Source organism: Scyliorhinus canicula, chromosome 20, assembly GCF_902713615.1.
Source record: "Scyliorhinus canicula chromosome 20, sScyCan1.1, whole genome shotgun sequence".
Taxonomy (NCBI): Eukaryota; Metazoa; Chordata; class Chondrichthyes; order Carcharhiniformes; family Scyliorhinidae; genus Scyliorhinus; species Scyliorhinus canicula.
This window is the reverse complement of record NC_052165.1, coordinates 84,692,927-84,718,100: the sequence shown is the minus strand read 5'-3', so window position 1 is coordinate 84,718,100 and position 25,174 is coordinate 84,692,927. Positions and strand designations below refer to the sequence as shown.

The following is a 25,174-nucleotide window of genomic DNA, read 5'->3' as shown; positions in this document are numbered from 1 at the left end:
TCATTCCGTACATGACAAAAAGTCGTGGGGCAAATATCAATACACAAATGTAAATACATAGCCACAAGCATAAGCTGAAGCTGAAGCATACAGGAGTGTAGTTCTACTCAGTAGAAAAGATGTGTGAAGAGATCAGATCAGTCCACAAGAGGATCTTTTAGGAGTCTGGTAACAGCGGGGAAAAACTGTTTTTGAATCTGTTTGTGCGTTTTCTCAGACTTTTGTATCTCCTGCCCGATGGAAGAAGTTGGAAGAGTGAATACGTTGAGTGGGAGGATTCACCCCACTACCCCCAGGCAGCGGAGAGTTGTAGACAGAGTCAATGGATGGGAGGCGGGTTTGTGCTGGACTGGGCTGTGTTCACGACTCTGCAGTTTCTTGCAGTCTTGGACCGAGCAGTTGCCATACCAGGCTGAGGTGCAGCCACGAAAGAGAAAATGCTGGAACGTCACAGCAAGTCTGGCAGCATCTGCAGGGAGAGAAAAGAGCTAACGTTTCGAGTCCGATGACTCTTTGTCAAAGCTAATCTCAAAGCTGTGATGTAGCCAGATAGGATGCTTTCTATGGTGCATCTGTAAAAGTTGGTAAGAGTTAATGTGGATATGCTGAATTTCCTTAGTTTCCTGAGGAAGTACAGGCACTATTGTGCTTTCTTGGTCGTAGCGTCGACGTGGTAGGACCAGGACAGAATGTTGGTGATGTGCACATCGAGGAATTTGAAGCTGTCAACCATCTCCACCTCGACCCCGTTGATGCTGACAGGGGTGCGTACGATACTTTGCTTCCTGAAGTCAATGACCAGCTCTTTAATTTTGCTGACATTAAGAGATTGTTGTCCTTACACCACTCCACTAGGTTATCTATCTTCCTCCTGCATTCTGACTAGTCGTTGTTTGAGATCCGACCCACTCCGGTCGCGTCATCAGCAAACCTGTAGCTGATTTGGTTCCTTAGTTACTAAACCCGGTTAGATCCCATCTTAGCTGCCTGTTCTGCATTAGAATCCAATTCTCCTGCTTGTTGTCACAATACCTGTACAAACTCACTGGCTTGGCTTTATATCAAGAACCACCATTTCAGTAAGGTGTCAGACTGTGAGCACACATGGAATCTTTTTTACCATCTGCTAGCACCTTCAGTGAAGAAAAGTGGAAGGGAAAACACTAAGAAACAAGTTTAAGCAACAGACAACTTATTTGAAAAGGATTCAGAGCTTCAAGATCAACTGCAACTTTTATTTATAGTGCTTTAACATGTGCTGAACAGGAGTATTACCAAATAAACTATAACACCAAGTCACATCTATAAAATAGACCAAAGCTTGATTAATGTAGTTGATTTCAAACAGCATCCTAAAGTAAGAAAGAAAGTAAAGTGGCTGAGAGGTTCACTGAGGGAATTCTAGAGCTCCTGGCCTTGCAGTTGAAGGCATAACCCGCAACGGTGAAGTGCTGTGGTCAGGAGATCAGAACTAGAGGAATGAGGCTATGATACTGGAAGAAATTATCAAATGGCAAGAGCTCAATACTTCAGAATGCCTAGAAATCGTAGCCATGGTGTGGAGATGCCGGCATTGGACTGGGATAGGCACAGTAAGAGGTCTTACAACACCAGGTTAAAGTCCAACATGTTTGTTTCAAACACTAGCTTTTGGAGCACTGCTCCTTCCTCCGGTGAGTGAAGAGGTGGGTTCCAGAAACATTTATATAGACAAAGTCAATGATGCCAGACGATACTTTGAATGAGTGTCTTTGCAGGTCATTAAATCTTTACAGGTCCAGATGGAGTGACTGGAGAGAGGGACAATCACAGGTTAAAGAGGTGTGAATTGTCTCCAGCCAGGACAGTTGGTAGGATTTAGCAAGCCCAGGCCAGATGGTGGGGGGTGAATGTAATGCAACGTGAATCCCAGGTCCCGGTTGAGGTCGTACTCGTGTGCGGAACCTGGCCATCAGTTTGTGCTCCACGATTCTGCGTTGCCTTGCATCCTGACGGCCTCCTCGTGGTGGACAGGTGGTGCTCCAAGTGACAGGTAGATGAGTTTTTGGAACCTTGTGCTCCCGCTCCGATGCCTCAAGCTCTCTTTTTCATGTTCAATGCCTTCCCCCCCAAAAAATCTTCATTTTGGCGAGTCAGAAGCCAGCTTCACCTCTTCAGGCATGTTTTCACAACCTTTTTCAAAAATGCTTGGGTGTTCAGACCCAAGACATGTGCATTGGGCTTAGGAATATTTTGCAACCTTTTCATAAGAGAGGAATAAAGAAGACAGAGTTAAAGAGGAGGAAGAGTGTGAAACATTGGATAGAATTAACATCGAGAAAAAATATTCAATGTTTAGCATCTTTGAAATTGGGTAAATTACCAGATCCAGATTAAATGCGAATCCAAGTTCGTGCGAAGGAATGAAAGAAACAGTGGAGCCTCAGCCATCACTTTCCATCCTCTCTGGCTACAAGTGCAGTGCCAGAGAAGAACTTTTAACGTCACATCATTGTGTAGAAAGGGATGAGGATATCATGAGTAATAACATAGAACAGTACAGCACAGAACAGGCCCTTCGGCCCTCGATGTTGTGCCGAGCAATGATCACCCTACTCAAACCCACGTATCCACCCTATACCCGTAACCCAACAACCCCCCCTTAACCTTACTTTTTAGGACACTACGGGCACTTTAGCATGGCCAATCCACCTAACCCGCACATCTTTGGACTGTGGGAGGAAACCAGAGCACCCAGAGGAAACCCACGCACACAGGGGGAGGACGTGCAGACTCCACACAGACAGTGACCCAGCCGGGAATCGAACCTGGGACCCTGGAGCTGTGAAACATTTATGCTAACCACCATGCTACCGTGCTGCTCATTGCTACCGTGCTGCCCATGGCAATCAAACTATTGGAAAAATTGTTTGAAAAAATCCTGAGAGCATAAATGGTCAATTAGAGAGACACAGATTGATAGAGGACAACGAGCAAGGAAAGACAAATCTGATTCAACTTTTGGGCAGGTTACAAACAGGGTTGGTAAGGGTGAGCACTCCTGGTGCAGCTTTTGTGAATTTTAGGGAAGGAGAATTTTGGCAGACAGATCCGTCAATTAAAAATAGATGGATTGAACATAAATTGATAAGTTGGATCCTCAATTGGCTCTCTGGCAAGAATCAAAGGGTAAAAGTGGACAGATCCATGGATAAACTGCAACTGGAAGGCCGTCTCCAGGGGGGTTCAAAAGGTCCTTCGCTTTTCTCAATTGCATTCCATGCTTCCCCCACCCCCACAACCCAAATCTCTCGTGCCCACTTCCACCAACCTCCACGTGCACATGCTCTCCCCCCCCCCCCCCAACTTATGTCCCCTGCCCATCACCTCACCCTCTTTCCCAACTCTCACCCCCACTGCTAACCCCGCCCACCCCCTCCACCACCTCACCCTCTTTCCATTCCCAACTCTCACCCCCACTGCCAACCCTGCCCACCCCCTCCACCCCATCACCTCACCCTCTTTCCATTCCCAACTCTCACCCCCACTGCCAACCCCGCCCACCCCCCCCAATCCACTCACCCTCTTCTCCCCTCCCCCATCACCTCACCCTCTTCTCCCCTCCCCCATCACCTCACCCTCTTCTCCCCTCCCCCATCACCTCACCCTCTTCTCCCCTCCCCCCATCACCTCACCCTCTTCTCCCCCCAATCACCTCACCCTCTTCTCTCTCCCCCCCCACCTCACCCTCTTCTCCCCCCCCCATCACCTCACCCTCTTCTCTCCCCCCCCATCACCTCACCCTCTTCTCCCCCCCCCCCATCACCTCACCCTCTTCTCCCCCCCCCCCATCACCTCACCCTCTTCTCCCCCCCCCCCCATCACCTCACCCTCTTCTCCCCCCCCCATCACCTCACCCTCTTCTCCCCCCCCCCATCACCTCACTCTCTTCTCCCTTCCTCCCCCCCCCCCCCCCCCCAAGCCTAGGTAGGGTGCTCAGTCGAGGGGGTGGTGTAGAATCGATAAGCCGAAAGACCGCCTTCTGCAGCACATGAATTGATGATTATTTAACCGATTCCATTTCCAGCTAAAGTACTACCTGCAAAGGCCCTTGCTGTTGATTCCCTTATTTCCTATTTATTTTATTTTGTTGTTATCGCTTTTGGTATCTGGATCTGAAATGGAGACTTATCTCCAAGTCATACGGGGAAGTGAGGAACAAGTTTCAAAATAGCACACTGTGGTATGAAGTCTTAGATTTTGAACATAAGAACTTAGACTTTATGGCACTCGAGAGATTTGGTTTGATCAGTTGGATGGTAGCCAACCGATTGGCCAGGACCAGTATTCTGCCCAGCAACAGACAGCAACTGGGTATTGCCAGGTGCGTTTTTCACAGGGCCCAGCAAAGGAAAGGTTGTGTGTTTCTCTCTCTTTCACATAAATGTATACTGACTGTGCAGAGAAGTGTCTAGACCAGTGGTTCCCAACGTGGGGCGTACGCCCCACAGGGGGGGGCAATTTCATTTTTAAGGGGGGCAATTGGGCGCGACTGAGGAGGTCTGGGTCCAAATTTTCGATTTTTATTTTTACAATTTTTTAGTAATTTCTTGCTCAGAACTTTAACTGTCTTTTGTTTATTTCATTTTTCTTTTTCATGGATGCCATGTTCTTTTGAAGCTTGTTTAAACCAAGGTATTGGCATTTTAAGCTTCTTCAGCTGAAACGGAGTTCACTTTTTAAATGATAAGAATTATATATCACCACATGGGGGGGGGGGGGGGGGGGGGGATCAGGATTTTAGAGGTGATTAGGTGGGGCATGGCCAAAAAAAGGTTGGGAACCACTGGTCTAGACCCTGATGAGTCGACATTGAAAACCATTACAGACTGAAAGTAAAGGTAACATCCAACTGTCAGCCGAGATTGAAGAAATAATCAAACTGGAAGGCATCCACCTGAAACAAAGACTTCATCCTTTTGCTTTTAGTATTTTTTTTTTTTACACCCCTCTTTCCCCTCTTGTTTATTCGTCTTGTGTGTGTGTGTATATAGAGGGTTAAACAGGGTGTTATAAATTAGATAATTAACCAGTTGTTGGTTGCCTATTTAATTATAAATTACTGTTAGTAATAAAAGTTAATGGTGATTAAATTTACAAACCTGTTGACTGTAGTTATTGGGCAGACCCGAACAGGCGCCAGAATGTTGTGACTAGGGGTTTTTCCACAGTAACTTCATTGAAGCCTACTTGTGACAATAAGCGATTATGAAATACTTTGGGTTTTTTTTTAATTAAAAGTTACTTTTAACTGTGTTGCAATCTGCGTCAAGTGGGGCTGGAATTGACTGTGCTAATCCAGGGTGCCGTAGCATACCCCAACCTCCAGGAGCCCTATCTTGTCCATTAATCTTTGACGCTGCAGAGGATTGTGACCTGTGGGTTGTATGTTGGACAATCCTGAGCTAAATCAAGATTTTTTTTTTTTTTTACATGAGCTAAATACATGTGCATTCCTTACCTCAGTTTTCAAATTTGTGTACTTTGTGATGCATTGAATGTGTCCACATTCTCAAACTCTGATCAACTCAGACTTATAAACGTTTTCAACGAATACAATTGTTACAGGTAACGAACAACGTTCAACTTAAACACACTATCCGTGTGGAATTTGCACATTCTCCCTGTGTTTGCATGGGTCACGCCTCCACAACCCTAAGATGTGCAGGGTTGGTGGATTGGCCATGTTAAACTGCCCTTTGTGTACTCTAAATTTATTTTTTAAATTAAAAAAACTTTGGCACAGCCAGAGACTCGTCATGAAGAAGGAATAGTGAGGGAACCGGGCTCATGGCAAGGGACTAAAGTCGATGGCTTTGGTCTTCTCAATGTTTAAACTGGAGGAAACAGTGTTTTACATCAGAGATCATAGATAGATTGAAGAATGTAGCATTGGGAGACTCCAGGGATAACTGGGAGACTCCAGGGATAACTGTGCAGGGACAGGAATGGAAGTCATTGCAGGATATTCTCCAGCTACAGCTGGATAGAGAAGAACAGAACCAGGCGAGTGCAGTACCACTCAGCTGGACACACTCAGCTGGACAACAAAGGAAGGGCTCTGGCGGAAGATAATATGGTCAACCATGTCAAAGGGTGCAGGGAGGTTGAGAAGGACAACTTCCACAGTCCCAGAATGTCATTATGACTTGGATCAGCTCTGTTTAAGTTATGTGACAGGAGATGAGCTTCGGTTCGACTGTCCAAACCTAAGTTTGGAATAAAAATAGAAAATACTGGAAAGACCCACGAGTACTGATGGTATCTGTGGAGAGAAAAACAGAGTTCATGGTTCAAGTCCATATGACTCTTCTTCAGAAGCTTTTGGAAGTTGGACATGGACTTGTGAGGTGACCTGTTCAAGGGCATGAAAGGAAAGAGAGTCTGAAGATCAGATGATTGAAGAAGAAAGCACAGGTATTTTTGAGGAGTGAGTTAACATAAGCAGAGAGAGACAGTGTTCACAATAACTGCTGACATGAAGGCCAGGAAGGGAACCTGGGTGTTCAGCAGTTTAGTATAGATCATGATTCAAATGGTGGAAATTGGAGAGGGCAGAAGAGAAATAGAGGCTTGTGATTTGAGGTAATACAGAAGGAATTACATTATTCAAATCGCCCTACTGCTCTTCAACCCGAGCTGCTGACATGTGTCACAATGATGGTATCCAGTAAGAATTGAAGCATGGGTTATGGCCTGGTCTGCAATTCTGTCCAAACAAAACGTGTTGGCAAGACAAAATAAAAGGGCAGCCTAAAATTAAATCACTCCAGAGTCAGGGACAGGTCATCTAATTTCAGTTATTAAAAACTTCCCGTGCAAAAAAAAAAAATCAAAATAGGTAAAACTGTTCTGACCTTACTCAGTGTGTACAAATCCAACATTTTCCTCTCCACATGTGGGATTTTCAGTGTTGATCCCTGCAGTTCCCAGAATTTTGCTATGTGATCTAGAAAATTCAACTTCACTCGTGTTTGTGCCTGAAAGAACATAACACAGATGGTCAGTCGGGAATGTTATTAGAAAATCTGTACAACTGAAGTCATTTCAGTGTCATATCAACCCAATGACAGCACTTTTACTAGAAATGGTTATGAGCCTTGAAGTATAAACTTGAATGAAAGTATTCACAGACTAGTTAATTCAATCACTAAAAAGCTACAGTGCAAAGCATACTTCATGTGCTGGACAACAAATTTCAATCAGCAGAAAAACTGGCTGACAAAATATTATTCAAAAAGTTCTTCAGCGATTACCCATTAATGAGTACAATTGTCCACCTAAGAAACGCCGTGTTACTGGTCTTACATGGCTGATGAGAACATAGAACATTACAGTGCAGTACAGGCCCTTCAGCCCTCAATGTTGCGCCGTCCCGTGAAACCCCTCTAAAGTCCCTCTACACTATTCCCTTATCGTCCATATGCCTATCCAATGACCATTTGAATGCGTTTAGTGTTGGTGAGTCCACTACTGTTGCAGGCAGGGCATTCCACACCCTTACTACTCTCCGAGTAAAGAATCTACCTCTGACATCTGTCCTATATCTATCTCCCCTCAATTTAAAGCTCTGTCCCCTCGTGCTGGACATCACCATCCGAGGAAAAAGGCTCTCGATGTCCACCCTATCTAATCCTCTGATCATCTTGTATGCATCAATTACGTCACCTCTTAACCTTCCTCTCTCTAACAAAAACAGCCTTTCCTCGTAAGATCTTCCCTCCATACCAGGCAATATCCTTGTAAATCTCCTCTGTACCCATTCCAATGCTTCCACATCCTTCCTATAATGTGGCGACCAGAACTGCACACAATACTCCAAATGCGGCCACACCAGAGTTTTGTACAACTGCAACATGACCTCATGGCTCCGAAACTCAATTCCTCTACCAATAAAAGCTAACACACCGTACGCCTTCTTAACCACCCTCTCAACCTGGGTGGCAACTTTCAGGGGTCTATGGACATGGACACCGAGATCTCTCTGCTCGTCCACACTACCAAGAATCTTACCATTAGCCGAGTACTCTGCCTTTCTGTTATTCCTTTCAAAATGAATCACCTCACTTTTCTGCATTAAACTCCATTTGCCACCTGTCAGCCCAGCTCTGCAGCTTATCTATGTCCCTCTGTAACTTGTAACATCCTTCTGCACTGTCCACAACTCCACCGACTTTAGTGTCATCTGCAAATTTACTCACCCATCCTTCTACACCCTCCTCCAGGTCATTTATAAAAATGACAAACAGCAGCGGCCCCAAAACAGATCCTTGTGGTACACCACTAGTAACTGGACACCAGTCAGAACATTTCCCATCAACCACCATCCTTTGTCTTCTATCAGCTAGCCAATTTCTGATCCAAACTGCTAAAATCACCCTGAATCCCATGTCTCTGTATTTTCTGCAATAGCTTACCGATCCTTGAGCCGCATCTCCAACCCTGCATACTTGACAGGTGTTTCCAGGAGGTGGGATTGGTCTTCGAACCTTCTTTCTCAGGCTCATTTGGCACACTAGGCTAAATAGCTGGCTTTTAAAGCAGGCCAGCAGCACAGTTCAATTCCCGTACTACCCTCCCTGAGCAGGCGCCGGAATGTGGCAACTAGGGGCTTTTCACAGTAACTTCATTGAAGCCTACTTGTGATAATAAGCGATTTTCATTCGTTTCCTTATCCAGTCCCTCTTGCTGTCAGGTGTCATTGAGAAATTGCTTCCCTTCAATCAGGAGGTTCCTCCTTCAAAGCAAGGGTCTCGCAGGCATTGATATCTATACTGCAATACTGCATTTCTTGAGGTAAGCCTTTCGGAGTGTCTTTGAAGTACTTCCTTTGTACTCGGAAGCCTTCCTCGAGATTGGCGATGAAGATTTGCTTTGGCAGTTGGCACTCCGGCTTCCTAAGCATATGGTTGGCCTTTTTTCAGATGCTCATGGCCTCAATGCTGGAGCTCCTAGCTCCTTCAATGATGCTTATATTAGTAGGTTGCTCCTCCCAGCTGATGCAGAGTATCAGTCTCAGGCAACATGAATGGAACCTCGCAAGGGCCTTGAGGTGGCCAAGTTTCTGAGCCGTATAGAAGCAATATGGGCCAAATGCGGGCAATTGGGACTAGCTTAGTGGTAAAAACTGTGCAGCATGAATAGGTTGAGCTGAAGGGCCTGTTTCCATGCTGTAAACCTCTATGACTCTCCGAGCTGGGAGGACAATTGCTTCATTTACAAAAGACTCTCCTCTCCTTCGGCATCCAATGGCAGCGTTCGTGGATTGGATACGATGTTGGATCTCCACATGGATTGCAGATGGCTCCCCAGGTAGGGGAACAGTTCCAGCATTTGGGAGGTTTTCTCCATTGATATTGATACAGGGAGACCCCGGATCTTGCCCTGGGACGGGTTGGGAAAAGACCAGAGAGTCTTTGGGCAGCACAAGTGGATAGCACTGTGGCTTCACACTGCTGGGTCACTGCCTGTGCGGAGTCTGCACGTTCTCCCCGTGTCTGCGTGGGTTTCCTCCGGGTGCTCCGGTTTCCTCCCAAAGTCTAAAGATGTGCAGGTTAGGGGGATTGGCCATGATAAATTGCCCTTAGTGACCAAAAAGGTTAGGAGGGGTTATTGGGTTACGGGGATAGGGTGAAAGTGAGGGCTTATGTGGGTCAGTGCAGACTCGATGGGCCAAATGGCCTCCTTCTGCACTGTATGTTCTATGTGGGTGACGTCTCCGCAAAGATGTCAAGCATGGCTTGGAGATTAGCTTCTGAGAGCGGAGATAGGTATTGTTTTCTGCACACTCCAGTTCCACAAGCGATGTTAGTGTCGCTTTCTTCTTGGATTTCAAAGAATACAGCACAGGAACAGGCACTTCGGCCCTTAAAGCCTGTAGCGATCACGTGTCAACCGGTTACAGTCTTCCCTTCATCCTGTAGACAGCATCCACTCCACTGGGAAGCTCTCTTTAAAAAACATATTTTTATTCCAAACTCTTAGATTACAAAAACCACCCACAACACATGTTTTTAAAAATATTTTTCCCATTGTTGCAGGAATAGGGCAGGGGATTGGGCCTGTGTCGGGTGGCCTTTCGAAGGGTCGATGCAGACTCGATGGGCCAAATGACCTCCTTCTGCACTGTGGGGATTCTATATTACAGATTCAATAAAATACGCCCCTGACAAATCGTTAACCATGTAAAGAGTCCTAACCCTACCACTTCGCCAACTCATGGTCTCAGACAAAGTCCTTTTCTGGCGCCTGAAAATAATATTTCTTTCCCTCGAATTTTACCCACAACTTGGCGGTGTACAACACCTCAAACCAAACATTCTCCGACAGAGTGCCTCTTTGGCCCCGCTGAACCCCGCCCACCTCTTGGCCAGGTCTGCCCTAATGTCTTGATATCTCCAGACCCGATTTCCTTCCCATGGTTCACTCATGATCATTAGTGAAGAAAATATGCTGTCCTTAGTTGAATATGGCCTGTATGTAACTCCAGACAGCCAGCAACATGGTTACAAAGCCTAATGAAACATTAAAAAGTACATGGCATCAATCTTGACACTGAAAATGAAACGGTAAACCCAGGCTTGTAGACACTGCAAAATCTTCCTGACAAAAATCTGAGGGCTTGGGCTAAGATGGTCTCAGACCAGACAAGCAACAGCGTGACATTGTCATACTAACGGAATCATACCTCAGAGACAATGTCCCAGACACCACCATCACCATTCCTGTCCCATCAGCAGGACAGACCCGGCAGAGGTGGCGGCACAGTGATATACAGTCGAGAGGGGGTTTCCCAGAGACTCCTCAACTTTAGACCAGTTCCTAAAGGACGGAACTGCTGGATTAGGTCTGCTGCAGGTTGTGAGGGAAAGAACAAGAGGGGAAAACATACATGTCCTTTGCGTCACCTGTTGTCGATACATCCATCCGTGACAGTATGGGTAGGAGTGACCACCACACTCCTTGTGGAACCAAGTCCTGCTTTCACATTGTGGTACCCTCTATCGTGGCACTATCACTGGGCTAAATATATTCAAACAGATCTAGCAAGTCAAAACTAGGCACCCAGGAGGTGCGGTGGGCCATCAACAGCAGAATTGTATTCAACCACAATCTATAACCTCATGGTCCGGCATATCCCCCACTCTAGCATTATCACCAAGACAGGATTCAAACCGAGTTCAATGAAGAGTGCACAGGGAATGCTGGAAGCAGTACCATGCACACGGGAAAATGAGGTACCAACCTGGTGAATCTACAACTACTTGCATAAACAGCATGTGACAGACAGAGCTAAACGATCCCACAACCAATGGCTCAGATCCTAGGCTCTGCAGCCTTGCCACATACAGTCACAAATTTCTGTGGATAATTAAACAACCCACAAGAGGAGACAGCTTCACAAATATCAGTGCAAAAGCTAATTCTGAAGCATTTGCAACCATCTTCAGCCAGAAATGCTGAGTGGATGATCTATCTCGGCCTCCTGAGGTGCCCAGCGACACAGACACCAGTCTACAGCCAATTTAATTCACTCCACATGACATCAAGAAACAGCTGAAGACACTGGATACTTCCACGGCTATGGGCCCCGACAGTACTTCGGCAATAGTACTGAAGACTTGTGCTCCAGAATGTGCCGCACCCAGAGTCAAGCTGTTCCAGTACAGCTACAACAGGGGCGTCAACCCGGCAATGTGGAAAATTGCCCAGGCGTGTCCTGTGCACAAGAAACAGGGCAAATCCAACCCAGTCAATTAACGCCCCACCACTCTACTCAGTAAAATGATGGAAGGGATTATCAACAGCCCTATCAAGCGGCACTTACACAGTTACACAGGGCAATACCCTGCTTGAGGACACTCTGTTTGGATTCCTGCAGGACCACTCAGCTCCTGACCTCATGACAACCTTGGCCTCAACACTGATCAAAGAGCAAAAATCCACAGGTGAGGAGAGACTGACATGCTTGACCTCAAGACAACATTTGAGGGTATGGACATCAAGGAGCCCGAGCAAAACTGAGTCAATGGGAATCCATGAGAAAACTGCCTGGAAGGGTGGTACAGGCGTGTTGCCTCACATCCTTTCAAAATTACCTGGGGGGCAACATGGTGGTACAGTGGTTAGCACTGTAGTCTCACAGCACCACGGTCCCAGGTTCGATCACGGCTCTGGGTCACTGTCTGTGTGGAGTTCGTACATTCTCCCCGTGTTTGCGTGGGTTTCGCCCCTACAACCCAGAAGATGTGCAGGGTAGATGGATTGGCCACGCTAAATTGCCCCCTAATTGGAAAAAATGAATTGGGTACTCTAAATTAAAAAGAAAAAGTACCTGGATATGTACTTTCAAACATTCAAGGATTTGAGCCACGTGCTGGCAAATAGGATTAGGTGGACAGGCCAGGTATTTTTTCATGTGTCGGTGCAGATTCAATGGGCTGAAGGGCCTCTTCTGCACTGTATTATTCTGTGATTATGTGAAAATCTTCCACTGGTTGGAGTCAGAGCTGGCACAACGCAAGATGGTTGTGGAGGCCAATCGCCTCAGTTCCTGGACATCACTGCAGGAGTACCTCAGGGTCTGGACCTCGGCCTAACCATCTTCAGCTGCTTCAATAACCTTTCTTCCATCATAAGGTCAGGAGTGGGGACGTTCGGTGATGACTGTACAATGTTCAGCATCATTTGCGATTCCTCAGATACTGAAACAGTCATGTTCAAATGCAGCAAGACCTTGACAATATGCAGGCTTGAGCTGACATGGAGCAAATAACATTTGCGCTACACAAGTGCCAGGAAAAAAAAACTATCTCCAATAAGGGAGATAAAAGCCTGAGTTCAGGTAGAAGTAATAATAATAAATGTGTTTCGACTTAGCTGAGCAAGTCAGCAGATTAGAGTGGGATAAAGGTGATGGGAGGAGTCAGACTGCAGCAGGCAGTTTAGCTCGGCACTTGGAAGTCTGCGGAACAGGAGCTTTTGCCAAAGGTTATCATGTTCAACAGTCGTCTCCAAAAGACAGCACAACTTGCAGCTGGTGTCTGAAAGAGTTTCTCTCTCTCTCAGCAGTCTCTTCCAAAAAATCTATATCCAGAGAACAGCAAGTATCCGTGTTTGCTATCTTTACTGAAAACTAGTTTTGATCGGTCATGGGTTTTGCTTAATTGAAAAAATGAAAATCGCTTATTGTCACAAGTAGGCTTCAATTAAGGTATTGTGAAAAACTCCTAGTCGCCACATTCCGGCACCTGCCCGGGGAGGCTGGTACGAGAGAGAGAAAGGTAGCAGTTGGAAGTTACAGTGTTTCCTTTGATTGTTTTATTGTTAAGAATTGTTTAACTGTTAGTTGTAAGCTATTTTCTGTGATGTTAATGTATTTAATCCTTAGAGTGGAACCACTCCTGGAACAAAGTATCTACTACCCACGAGGGGGTAGTCCTTTGTGTTGCGTTGCAGTGGGAGGTGGAGGTGGAGGTGGAGGTGTTTAAAACCCCACTTGGTTAATAGATTAAGGCAGGCATTGTCAAAGTCGGGGTGCGACCCACGGGTGGGTCACGGGCGAGTGTCTGGAGGGTCGCAGAGCCGTCCGTCGCCACGCACCCGATCACGCAGCAGCCGCAGCAGCCAGCTTTTAACTATGTCTGCTGCAAGCGGCCTTCAAAACGGCCACGAACATATTTTAAAAATGCAGCCGCACTGTGCATGCATGCCCGTTCCCATTCATCTGTGCACATGCGCAGAGTTTTGCGCCGCATGCGCAGTGCGGCCACATTTTTAAAAATCTGGTCGCTGCTTTTTTGAAGGACGTTTGCAGCTGGTATTGTTAAAAGCCGGCTGCAAAAAGTTTGGGGAGAATGACGTGATTGGTTGCTTTCTGAACTTTGATGCTGATGAAGTGGAAGTCTCTTACTCCAAGAATGGTGAGTGATCCAACGATGGTTTCATCGCAGCTGTAACTTCAACCAAGGCATGTCAACTTTTTAAATCCTGATTTTTAAACATTCCAAAACAAAATGCCTGCAGGTCGTATTTGGAAGCTTTATCAATTAAATTATTTTCAAGTGTCTTTTACTTTTTTAACATTTTTAATTGCAATGTTTAGGTGAAACATGGTGAATCTCCAATTTCTGGAGGATGAAAACATTGAGTTTCTGCATTTTTTTTCCTGTTAAACTTTATCAAAGGCCAAGCGACTGATTGAAGGGAAAATACAATACAAAAGTAAACTTGCAGCGAACATAATGACTGACACTAAGAGTTTCTATAGATATGTTAAGAGAAAGAGATTGGTAAAGACAAATATAGGCCCCCCACAGACACAAACAGGGGAATGTATAATAAGGAACAAAGAAATGGCTGAGAATACATACTTTGGTTATGTCTTCACAAAAGAGGAATTATAGACCAGTAAACATAACATTGCTGGTGTTGAAGATTCTTGAATTATCATCAAGGACTTTACAGCGGAACTTTTAGAAAGCATGACAGGATCAATCAGAGTCAGCATAGATTTATGAAGGGGAAATCATGAGCGACAAATCTGTTGGAATTCTTTGAAGATGTAACCAGTACAGTTAACAATGGGGAGCCAGTCGATGTGGTATAGCTGAGCTTCAGAAGGCGTTTGACAAAGTCCCGCATAAGAGATTATTGTGCAAAATTAAAGCGCATGGGATTAGGGGAAGTGTATTGAGGTGGAGAGAAAACTGGTTGGCAGAGAGGAAACAAAGAGTTAATGGGTCCTTTTCAAATTGGCAGGCAGTAACTAGTGGGGTGCCACGGGGATCGGTGCTGGAACCCCAGCTATTCACATTATATATTCATGATTTGGATAAGGGAACAAAATTTAACATCTCAAAGTTTGCAGATGATACCAAATTAGTTGGGAGGACGAACTGTGACGAGGATGCGGAGATCCTACAGCAAGGTCTGGACAGGTTGGGCGAGTGGGCAAATCAATGGCAGATGCAGTATAATTTGGATAAGTGTGAGGTTATTCCCTTTAGAAGCAAAATCAAGAAGGCAGATTACTACCTGAACTGTTGTAAATTGGGAGAGGGGAGTGTGCAGCAGGACCTGGGTGTCCTTGTGCACCAGTCGCTGAAAGTAAGCATGCAGGTGCAGCAGGCGGTAAAGAAGGCTCATGGTATGTTGGCCTTCATTGCGAGAGGTTTCAAGTACAGGACCAGGAATGTGTTCTTGCAATTATACAGGGCCTTGGTGAGGCCACACCTAGAAATGGTGAGCAGTTTTAGGCTCCTTTTCTCGTGGGAGTGCAGCGAAGGTTTACCAGACTGATTCCAGGGATGGCGGGACTGTCATATGAGGAGAGATTGACTTGGTTAGGATTGTTCTCGTTGGAGTCCAGAAGAACGAGGGGTGAATCCCATCGAGACTTAAAAATTCCAACAACACTGGACAGGGTAGATGCAGGTAAGACGTACCCGATGATGGACGTGTCCAGAACCAGGGGTCACAGCCTGAGGATTCAGGGTAAACCATTTTGGGCTGAGATGAGGAGACATTTCGGTCTCCATGAGGCCTCACGGTAGCATGGTGGTTAGCATCAATGCTTCACAGCTCCAGGGTCGATTCCCGGCTGGGTCACTGTCTGTGTGGAGTCTGCACGTCCTCCCCGTGTGTGCGTGGGTTTCCTCCGGGTGCTCCGGTTTCCTCCCACAGTCCAAAGATGTGTGGGTTAGGTGGATTGGCCGTTCTAAATTGCCCGTAGTGTAAGGTTAATGGGGGGATTGTTGGGATACGGGTTACGTGGGTTTAAGTAGGGTGATCATTGCTCGGCACAACATCGAGGGCCGAAGGGCCTGTTCTGTGCTGTACTGTTCTATTCTATTCTATTTCTTCACCCAAAGAGTGGGGAGACTGTGGAATTCATTACCAAAGGAAGTAGTTGATGCTAAAACATTGAATATATTCAAGAGGTGGCTAGATATAGCACTTGGGGCGAATGGGATCAAAGGTTATGGGGAGAAAGCAAACTATTGAGTTGGATGATCAGCCATGATCGTGATGAATGGCGGAGCAGGCTCGAAGGGCCAAAAGGCCTCCTCCTGCTCCTATCTTCCATGTATCAATGATGGTTTCTTTAGATGGTGGTGGGAGAGGGAGAGGCAGGAAGGGTTGGAATTCCCTTTTGAGCCCAGAGGAAATTAGGAAATGCATTGGGTTGATGCAGGCAGGCAAAGCTCCTGGCCATAACTGTTTCTCCAGTGAGTTTTTTTTAAAGTTTGCGAAACAATTTTCCCTCTAATTTTAGATGTGTTTAATGACTCCTTGCCCTTTTACACTTAGAGCCAGAGAGCCCATCAATGGTGAGGCCACCATTTCCCTGATCCTTAAAAAAGCCAAGGACCCTGCAGATTGTGGGTCGTACCAACCTAATTAGCTTTTAAATGCAGTCACTAAGCTACTTGCAAAATTGCTGGCACTGCGGTTGGAGCCCTGGAGGTGATTTCGGAAGATCAGACAGGTTTCGTCAAGAGTCGGCAATTGTTGTCCAATATATTTGTCCATCAAATGTTATCCTCTCCCGCTCTACAGTGTCCAATCCAGAAGTGATCGTTTCTCTAAGCGCTGATAAGGAGTTTGATGGGATGGAGTGAAATTCTTGGGAGGCTTGGATTTGGACAAAAGTAAATATCCTGAAATTGTTTATCGTATCGGGCCCCCACTGCTCATGTTCGTACAAACGTCGAATTCGGGCTATTTTCCGCTGGGTGGAAGCACGAGGCAACATGTCCGCCCTATCCCAGTAACCCCATGACCACACCTAACCTTTTGGACACTGAAGGACAATTTATCATGACCAATCCACCTAACCTGCACATCTTTGGACTGTGGGAGGAAACCGGAGCACCAGGAGGAAACCCACGCACACACGGGGAGCAAGTACCAGTTCCACACAATCACCTGAGGCTAGAGTTGAACCCGGGACTCTGGAGCTGTGAGGCAGCAGGGCGGACCACTGTGCCACACTAACTGGAGTGGGATAAATCGGGGAGGGGTTGAGCATAAGATGTTCCTGTAAGCGGATGACCTATGCAAGGATTCAGAGCAGGGGGAATCAAGAACAAGAGAAAAAGACAGAAAGAGTATGAAAAGTGATAGGCAGAGAAATCAAGGACCTGTATCAGATAATAAATAGAGGGACATGGTACATTAAAAGGGCTAGCCTTCAGGTTTTGTACCTGAACGCGCGGAGCATTCAAAATAAAACGGCTGAATTAGTTGTGCAAATAGATGCAAAGGGCTGTGATACAATTGGGATTATGAAGCTTGGCTCCAAGGTGACCACAGATGGGAACAACATTGAGGGTTATTCAGTTTTTCAGAAGGACAGACAAAAAGGACAAAGTGGTGGAGTTGCATTGTTGATTAAAGGACATTGATACAATATTGAGGAATGATATTAGTACAGATGATGTGGAATCTGTCTGGGTCGAGTTAAGAAACATCAAGGGGCAAAAAACATTCATAAGGCTGGTGTGCCGGCCACAAAACTGCAGTGGTAATGTTGGGAATAGCATTAGATAGGAAATTAGAGATGTGTGTGGTAAAGGAACATCTGTGATTATGGATGACTTTAATCTGCATATAGATTGGGTGACTCAAATTTGTCACAGTACAATAGAGGAGGAATTTCTGGAGTCTTTGCGGGATGGTTTTCTGGACCAGTATGTTGAAGAACCAAAAAGGGAACAGGCCATCTTGGACTGGGTGTTGTGCAATGAGAAAGGATTAGTTGGCAACCTAGTTGTGAGAGGACCCTTGGGGTTGAGTGCCCATAATATAGTAGAATTCTTTATCAAGGTGAATCGTGCATTACTTGGTTCTGAGACCAGTGTGCTGAGCCTCAATAAAGGTAACTGTGATGGTATGAGGCATGAGCTGGCTATGACGGACTAGAAAACATTACTGAAAGAAAGGACAGCCGATAGGCATTCAAGGAACGAATAGGTGAATTCCAAAAGTTGCTTCTTCCTATTTGGCAGAAGAGTAGAAAGTGAACTTTGGCCAAACCATGACTTAAAAGGTAAATTAGAGAAAGCATTAGATTCAAAGAAGAAAAATACAAATTAGAAGAAAAAGAAATAGATCTGACGATTAATTAATCAAAGGCAGACCAAAGGATTAAGAGGGGGAAAGTACAATTTGAAAGTAAACTAGTGGGGAACATAAAAACTGACTGTAAAAGTTTCTACAGGTATGGAAAGAGAAAAAGTTTAATAAAACTATAAATGTAGCCCCTTACATTCAAAACGGGGGAATTCATAACAGTCAACAAAGAAATAGCTGAGGAATTAAATGTGTACTTTGCTTCTGTCTTCACAAAGGAAGACATGAATAATATCTCAGAAGTTCTGAGAAGCACGAATTTTAGCGAAGAGCTGAAGGAAATTAGTATCAGTAAAGAAATGGATTTGGGAAAATTAATGGGATTGAAGGCAGACCAATCTTCAGGGCCTGATAATCTTCACCCCAGACGACTTAAAGAAGTGGCCCTAAAAATAGTACATCCATTGGTGGCCATTTTCCAAAATAATTTAGACTCTGGAATGGTTCGTACAGATTGGAGGATAGTCAATGTAACCTGCTATTCAAACAGGGAGGTAGAGAGAAAACAGGGAACTATAGACCAGTGAGAAGTCGGTTGCAGGGAAGTTGCTGGAGTCCATCATCAAGGGTTTCCTAGCACAGCATTAATAATAATAATCTTTATTAATGTCACAAGTAGGCTTACAATAACATTGCAATGAGGTTACTGTGAAAATCCCCTAGTCGCCACACTCCGGCACCTGTTCGGGTACACTGAGGGAGAATTCAGAATGTCCAATTCACCTAACAGCACGTCTTTCGGGACTTGTGGGAGGAAACTGGAGCACCCGGAGGAAACCCACGCAGACGCAGGGAGAACGTGCAGACTTCGCACAGACAGTGAACCAAGCTGGGAATGGAACCTGGGTCCCTAACTACTGTGTTACCGTGCCGTGCCGTCCCCTTGGAAAGCAGTGGTGTAATCAGAAAAGTTAGCATGGATTTACAAAAAGGAAAATCATGCTCGACAAATCTACTAGGATTCTTTGACGATGTAACTAGTAGAGCTGACCAGGGAGAATCGGTGGATGTGGTTTATTTTAACTTTCAGAAGGTGTTCGACAAGGTCTCATATAGCAGATTACTATGTAAAGTTAAAGCACATGGGATAACGGGTAGTGTCTTGAGATGGTTAGAAAGCTGGTCAGCAGACTGGAAGCAAAATGTTGGAATAAATGGGTCTTTTTCTGATTGGCAGGCAGTGACTAGTGGGGTACCACAGGGATCTGTGAGGACCCCAACTGTTCACATTATATATTAATGATTTGGGCGAGGGAACTAAATGTATTATCTCCAAATGTGCAGATGATACAAAGTTGGGTGGGAGGGTGAGCTGTGAGGAGGATGCAAAGATACTTCAGCCGGATTTGGACAGCTTGAGTGAGTGGGCACAGGTATGGCAGGTGCAGTATCATGTGGATAAATGTGAGGTTATCCACTTTGGTAGCAAAAATAGGAAGGCAGATTATTATTTGAATGGGTGTAAATTGAGAGAGGGGGATACTCAGCAGGACCTTGGTGTCCTCGTGCATCAGTTGCTGAAAGTAAGCAGGTACAGCAGGCAGTAAAAAGGCAAGTGGTAGGTGTACCGAGGTACAGTGAAAAGTATTATTCTGCGTACAGTCCAGATAAATCATGCCATACAGGACATACAATAGATATACAATGTAACTACAGAGACACATAAAATGAAGGGTGAAGCATACAGAGTGTTGTAATACTCAGTAGACAAGGTGTGTGGAGAAATCAGTTCAGTCCATAATAGGGTCATTCAGCAGTCTAATAACAACAGGGAAGAAGCTGTTTTTGAACCTGTTGTGTGTGTGTGTGTTCTCAGACTTTTGTATCTCCTGCCCGATACAAGAGGTTGGAAGAGAGAATGACACGGGTGGGAGGGGTCTTTAATTATGCTGTCCGCTTTACCCTGGCAACGGGAGGTGTAGACAGTCAATGCATCGGAGGCGGTGATGGACTGGTCTGTGTTCACGACTTTGTAGTTTCTTATGGTCTTGGTCCAAGCAGTTGCCATATCAGGCGGTGATGCAGCCGATAGGACGGTGAGAGTCAGTGTGGACATGCCAAATTTCCTTAGTTTCCTGAGTTAGCGTAGGCGTATTGCGCTTTCTTGGTCGTAGCGTCGACGTGGGTGGACGAGGACAGATTGTTGGTGATGTACAAACCTAGGAATTTGAAGTTGTCAACCATCTCCACCTCAGCACCATTGATATGTGCGATACTTCGCTTCCTGAAGTCAATGACCAGCTCTTTAGTTTTGCTGAGGTGGACTGAGAGATTGTCATTAAACGATGCCACTAGTTTCTCTATCTTCCTCCTATACTCTGAATCATCATTGCTCAAGATCGAACCCATTACCCTTGTGTCATCAGAAACGTAGATGGAGTTGGAGCTAAATTTTGCCACACAATCATGTGTGTATAGAGAGTATAGTGGGGGGTTAGGTACACAGCCTTGCGGGGCCCCGGTATTAAGGACTATCGTGGAGTTGGTGTTGTTGTTTATCCTTACTGATTGTGGTCCATGGTTCAGGTAGTTGAGGATCCAGTTGTCGAGGCAGGAACCAAGTTCTAAGTTTTGATATGTTTTGGCCTTCAGAGCAAGAGGATTTGAGTATAGGAACAGAGATGTTTTACTGAAATTGTATGGGGCATTGGTAAAGCCACATCTGGAGTAGTGTGCAGTTTTGGTGTCCTTATCGGAGAATGTTTTTGCTATGGAGGGAGTGCAGTGAAGATTTACCAGGCTGATTCCTGGGATGGCGGGACTGTCATATGAGGAGAGACTATGTCGGTTAGGATTATATTCATTGGCCTTTTGAAGAGTATGGGGGGGGGGGGGGGGGGGAAGAGAGAGAGATCTCATAGAAACTAACAAAATTCTAACAGGATTAGACAGGGTACATTCAAAAAGAATGTTCCCGATGGTGGGGTGTCTAGAGCTTGGGGGTCATAGTTTGAGGAAAAGGGCTTTTAGGACTGAGGTGAAGAGAAATGTTTTCACCCAGAGTCGTGAATCTGTGGAATACATTACCACAGAAAGTAGTTGAGGCAAAAATGTTGTGTAATTTCAAAAAGGAATTAGATATAGTTCTTGGAGCTCAAGGGCTATGGGTAGGACGGAGAGGAGCCCATCTGGGGATGTTACCAACCATACGGTGGCTACAAGAGTAGGTCAAAGGTCAGGAATCCTGTGGTCCATAACTCACCTACTGACTCCCCAAAGCTTGTCCACCACCTTCAAGACACAAGTCAGAGTGTGATGGAATACTCTCCACTTCCCTGGATGGGTGCAGCTTCAACAACACTCAAGGAGCTCAACGCCACCCAGGACAAAACGGCCCGCTTGATCATAATCCCAACCACAACCGATGCACAGCGGCAGCAGTGTATACTATCTATAAATAACTCACCAAGCCTCCTTCAACAGCACCTTCCAAACCCACCTAGGATGCATGGCAACACCACCACCTGGAAGTTCCCCTCCAAGCCACACACCACCCTGACTTTGAACTATATCGTTATTCCTCCCCAGTCACTGGGTCAGAATCCCAGAACAGCTTCCCAAACAGCACTGTGGGTGTACCTACTGTAGCCATCTGGGATGGCCCCTTCCAGAATACAAAATGGATGATCACAATGACTGTAGGGAAATATGGACAATGTTAGGAAAGCAAGCAGGCACAGAGCCTGTATGCATATTGAGAAGGCAACTCCCAGACGAGACTGAAACTGTAGGTCAATTAGCATATTGATGGCCCATCTCCGGGAACAAAGGAATGACACTCAAGTAACCGATACTATTGCAGACACCCCGGACCCAGAAAGACACAAACAAAGCAAGGCCAATGGCCACCTAGGACACGCCCAGCCATCAGGACACCCACCCCTTTATTGGTCAAGATCAATACGAGTGATCAAGATACGGCCCAATTAATTGGGGCCAAGTTCAAGGCCCGCCCAAAATCGTGCAAAGCCCCTTTGGGTTTAGGAAGAAGCCCCCCGAGAGAGAGAATCACTCTCTTGGACTCGGCTCTCAAAGTGGAGAGACCCGTCCACCAGAAGCAAACAAGTCCAAGGTCAACGCTCGCTATCAGGCGGACGATCTTAGCAGTTCTCCCGTTACCTCTTCGAACCCAACGGCCTCAGATCCGAACAACGGCCGTTGTTCCTCTGACTGAGTGGGCACCCGAAGTTAAGTATAGGCGTTAGCGTTAGAGATAGTTTAGTTTGTGGTATTTTGTGCATGAGTAGCTATTACTGTGTGTGTAAATAAATAGTATTGACTTTGAACTAACTAACTGGTGCATTGGTTCTTTGATCAGTATTCGGGTTTGAACCTTGTGGCGGTATCGAAAGATACCTGGCGACTCTAGAGCAAACATAATTAGGATTAAGAAAGGCGACCATATTGACTGTCATATTTATAACCAGATAAATATAACACTACACAACACAGACTGCAGCAGTTCAAGAAGGCAGCTCACCGCCCCCTGAAGGGTAATTAGAGATGGGCAATAAATGCTGGTCTCACCGTGTAGTGTGAAAAATTAAAAAAGTTACTCTAACTTTATTTTAATAAATTGGTACTTGATATCCCAATTAGTAAAACTAAAATATTGAATAGAATTAACTAAATCAAATAAATTAATAATCTTTCATTATAACTATAGTTACTGCATCTGGGAGTTCTGGAGGGCAGTGATCCTGGCAACCACATGTGCAGAAACTTTGAAACATTGCAGGATATCAGGTCGGGGGAAGAGCTACCTGCATACTTTGCTCCAGGAGACAGGAGACCTTAGGTTAAGTAGAACTTTGGAGTTGGTCAATCGTCAGGAACAGGAGCGTGAGACTGCGAGTCAGGCAGATATTGAGGATCTAGGTTGTAGCAATGGAGAAGCTGCATCGCTACACCCATGGACTACCAGGGATGAGATGCTTGCTACCTGGGTGGATGAGAACAAAGAATGCAGAGTGGATGGGAAAACTGCCCATAGTGACATGCAGAAAGGCAGCCCAAGAAATTAATAAGGAAAGATAATAGGAGATGAGACAGTAAGAGACATAAAAAGACTATAAAGTATAAAGAGGAAATTAGGGAAAGTAAATGTGGGTCCATAAAAGGCAAGACAGGAGAAATGATAATTGGGAATAAGGAAGTTACAGGACTTTAAACCAATACTTGGTATCTCTCCACGATGGAAGACAAAAACATTCTGGAAATAATCTTCCAGAATTCCTTAGATTCCAGAACAATTCCCTAAAAGGGCAAGAAAGGGCAAATAACTCCATTATTTAAAAAAGAATGGAGATAAAAGAGGAAGTATATGTCACTTAGCCTAACATCAGGTAAAAACATACACTTAGGACCTGGTACCAGGGCACTTGAGAATCAGAATATTATTAAGCAGAGTCAAGATGGATTTATGAAAGGAAAATCACAGCCAACAAATCTGGGCTGCTGAAGTTGCAACTGTTAGGATGCAAATGGGTAATGTTGCGTATTTACATTTCCAAAAAGCATGGGTTATTACATAAAATTAGGTTTTGTGGGATTGATTCATGGACAGGAAAGGTCGAGGCAACAGAGCAGTATAGCAAAGTGGGTAAAAATAAGTAGCGTGAGACAGAGTTTAACATAAATTGTACATCGGCAAATAATGTCCTTGCAGGGAATAGAAGTGAAAGATTGAAATTAAAGCTTCTTTAGCTAAGTGCACAAAGGAACTGCAATAAGATGGATAAATTAGGGGCATAAATAATTTCAAATTAATCACCATTACAAGGACATGGTTACACGGTAATCGAGGATGGGAAATAAATATTGCAGGGCGCACAACATTTCTGAAAGACAGAAAGAATGGCAAAGGAGGAGTCCCGTAACCTTGATAAGTAAGGGCATTAGTGAGAAAGGATTTGGCCTCAATAGATCATGAAGTCGAATCAGTACAAGGGTTGGATTGGGGGCACATATCAGCATGGAAAAAGGATTGGTTAATGGTCAAGAAGCAGAGAACGGGGTGTCAGGTGATGCATTTTGGGCCAACTAAGACAAAGGAATGCACAATAACTCGTTGGATGCTCGGACCAGAGGGAGCTTGGGGTTCATGTCCAAAGTTCCCTGAAGCCTGATGGCAGCAGGACAGGTAAACAAGGTGGTTAAGAGGGCAGATGGGATACTTACCTTCATTAGCAGATGCATAGAATACAAGATAAGGGTTTAAAACACCGGTTGGGTCACAGCTGGAGTAGTGTATGCAGTGCTTAGGAAGGATGTGATTGCTTGGGAGAGCGCGCCGAGGAGATCCACCAGGATGCATTTCAGTGATACAGAGAGGCTGATTAGGCTGGGGCCGAGCGCGAGAGGGGAGGGAGGGCGAGAGGGGTCGCAAGAGAGAGAGCAAGAGCGAGAGAGAGAGAGAGCAAGAGCGAGAGAGAGAGAGAGCAAGAGCGAGAGCGAGAGAGAGAGCAAGAGCGAGAGCGAGAGAGAGAGCAAGAGCGAGAGCGAGAGAGAGAGCAAGAGCGAGAGAGAGAGAGAGAGAGCAAGAGCGAGAGCAAGAGCGAGAGCGAGAGCGAGAGAGAGAGCAAGAGCGAGAGAGAGCAAGAGCGAGAGAGAGAGAGAGAGAGCAAGAGCGAGAGAGAGAGAGAGAGAGAGAGAGCAAGAGAGAGAGAGAGCAAGAGCGAGAGAGAGAGAGAGCAAGAGCGAGAGAGAGAGAGAGAGCAAGAGCGAGAGAGAGAGAGCAAGAGCGAGAGAGAGAGAGAGAGCAAGAGCGAGAGAGAGCAAGAGCGAGAGAGAGCAAGAGCGAGAGAGAGCAAGAGAGAGAGCGAGAGAGAGAGAGAGAGCGCAAGAGCGAGAGAGAGAGAGAGAGAGAGCGCAAGAGCGAGAGAGAGAGAGAGAGCGCAAGAGCGAGAGAGAGAGAGCGAGAGCGAGAGAGAGCGAGAGCGAGCAAGAGCGAGAGAGAGAGCGAGAGCGAGGCGAGAGAGAGAGCAGAGCGCGAGCGAGA

At 45.6% G+C, this 25,174-nt stretch overlaps 1 protein-coding gene across 1 annotated transcript in view; it reads right to left on the bottom strand.

The window, feature by feature from the left end:
* The window catches only part of kdm5a (lysine (K)-specific demethylase 5A), a 299,634-nt gene that overhangs the window by 223,625 nt on the left and 50,835 nt on the right, over positions 1-25,174 (bottom strand). The window contains exon 4 of the mRNA XM_038780318.1: positions 6,897-7,019. Within this exon, the coding sequence (XP_038636246.1) occupies positions 6,897-7,019 (123 nt within the window). The remainder of the gene's footprint in view (positions 1-6,896; positions 7,020-25,174) is intronic.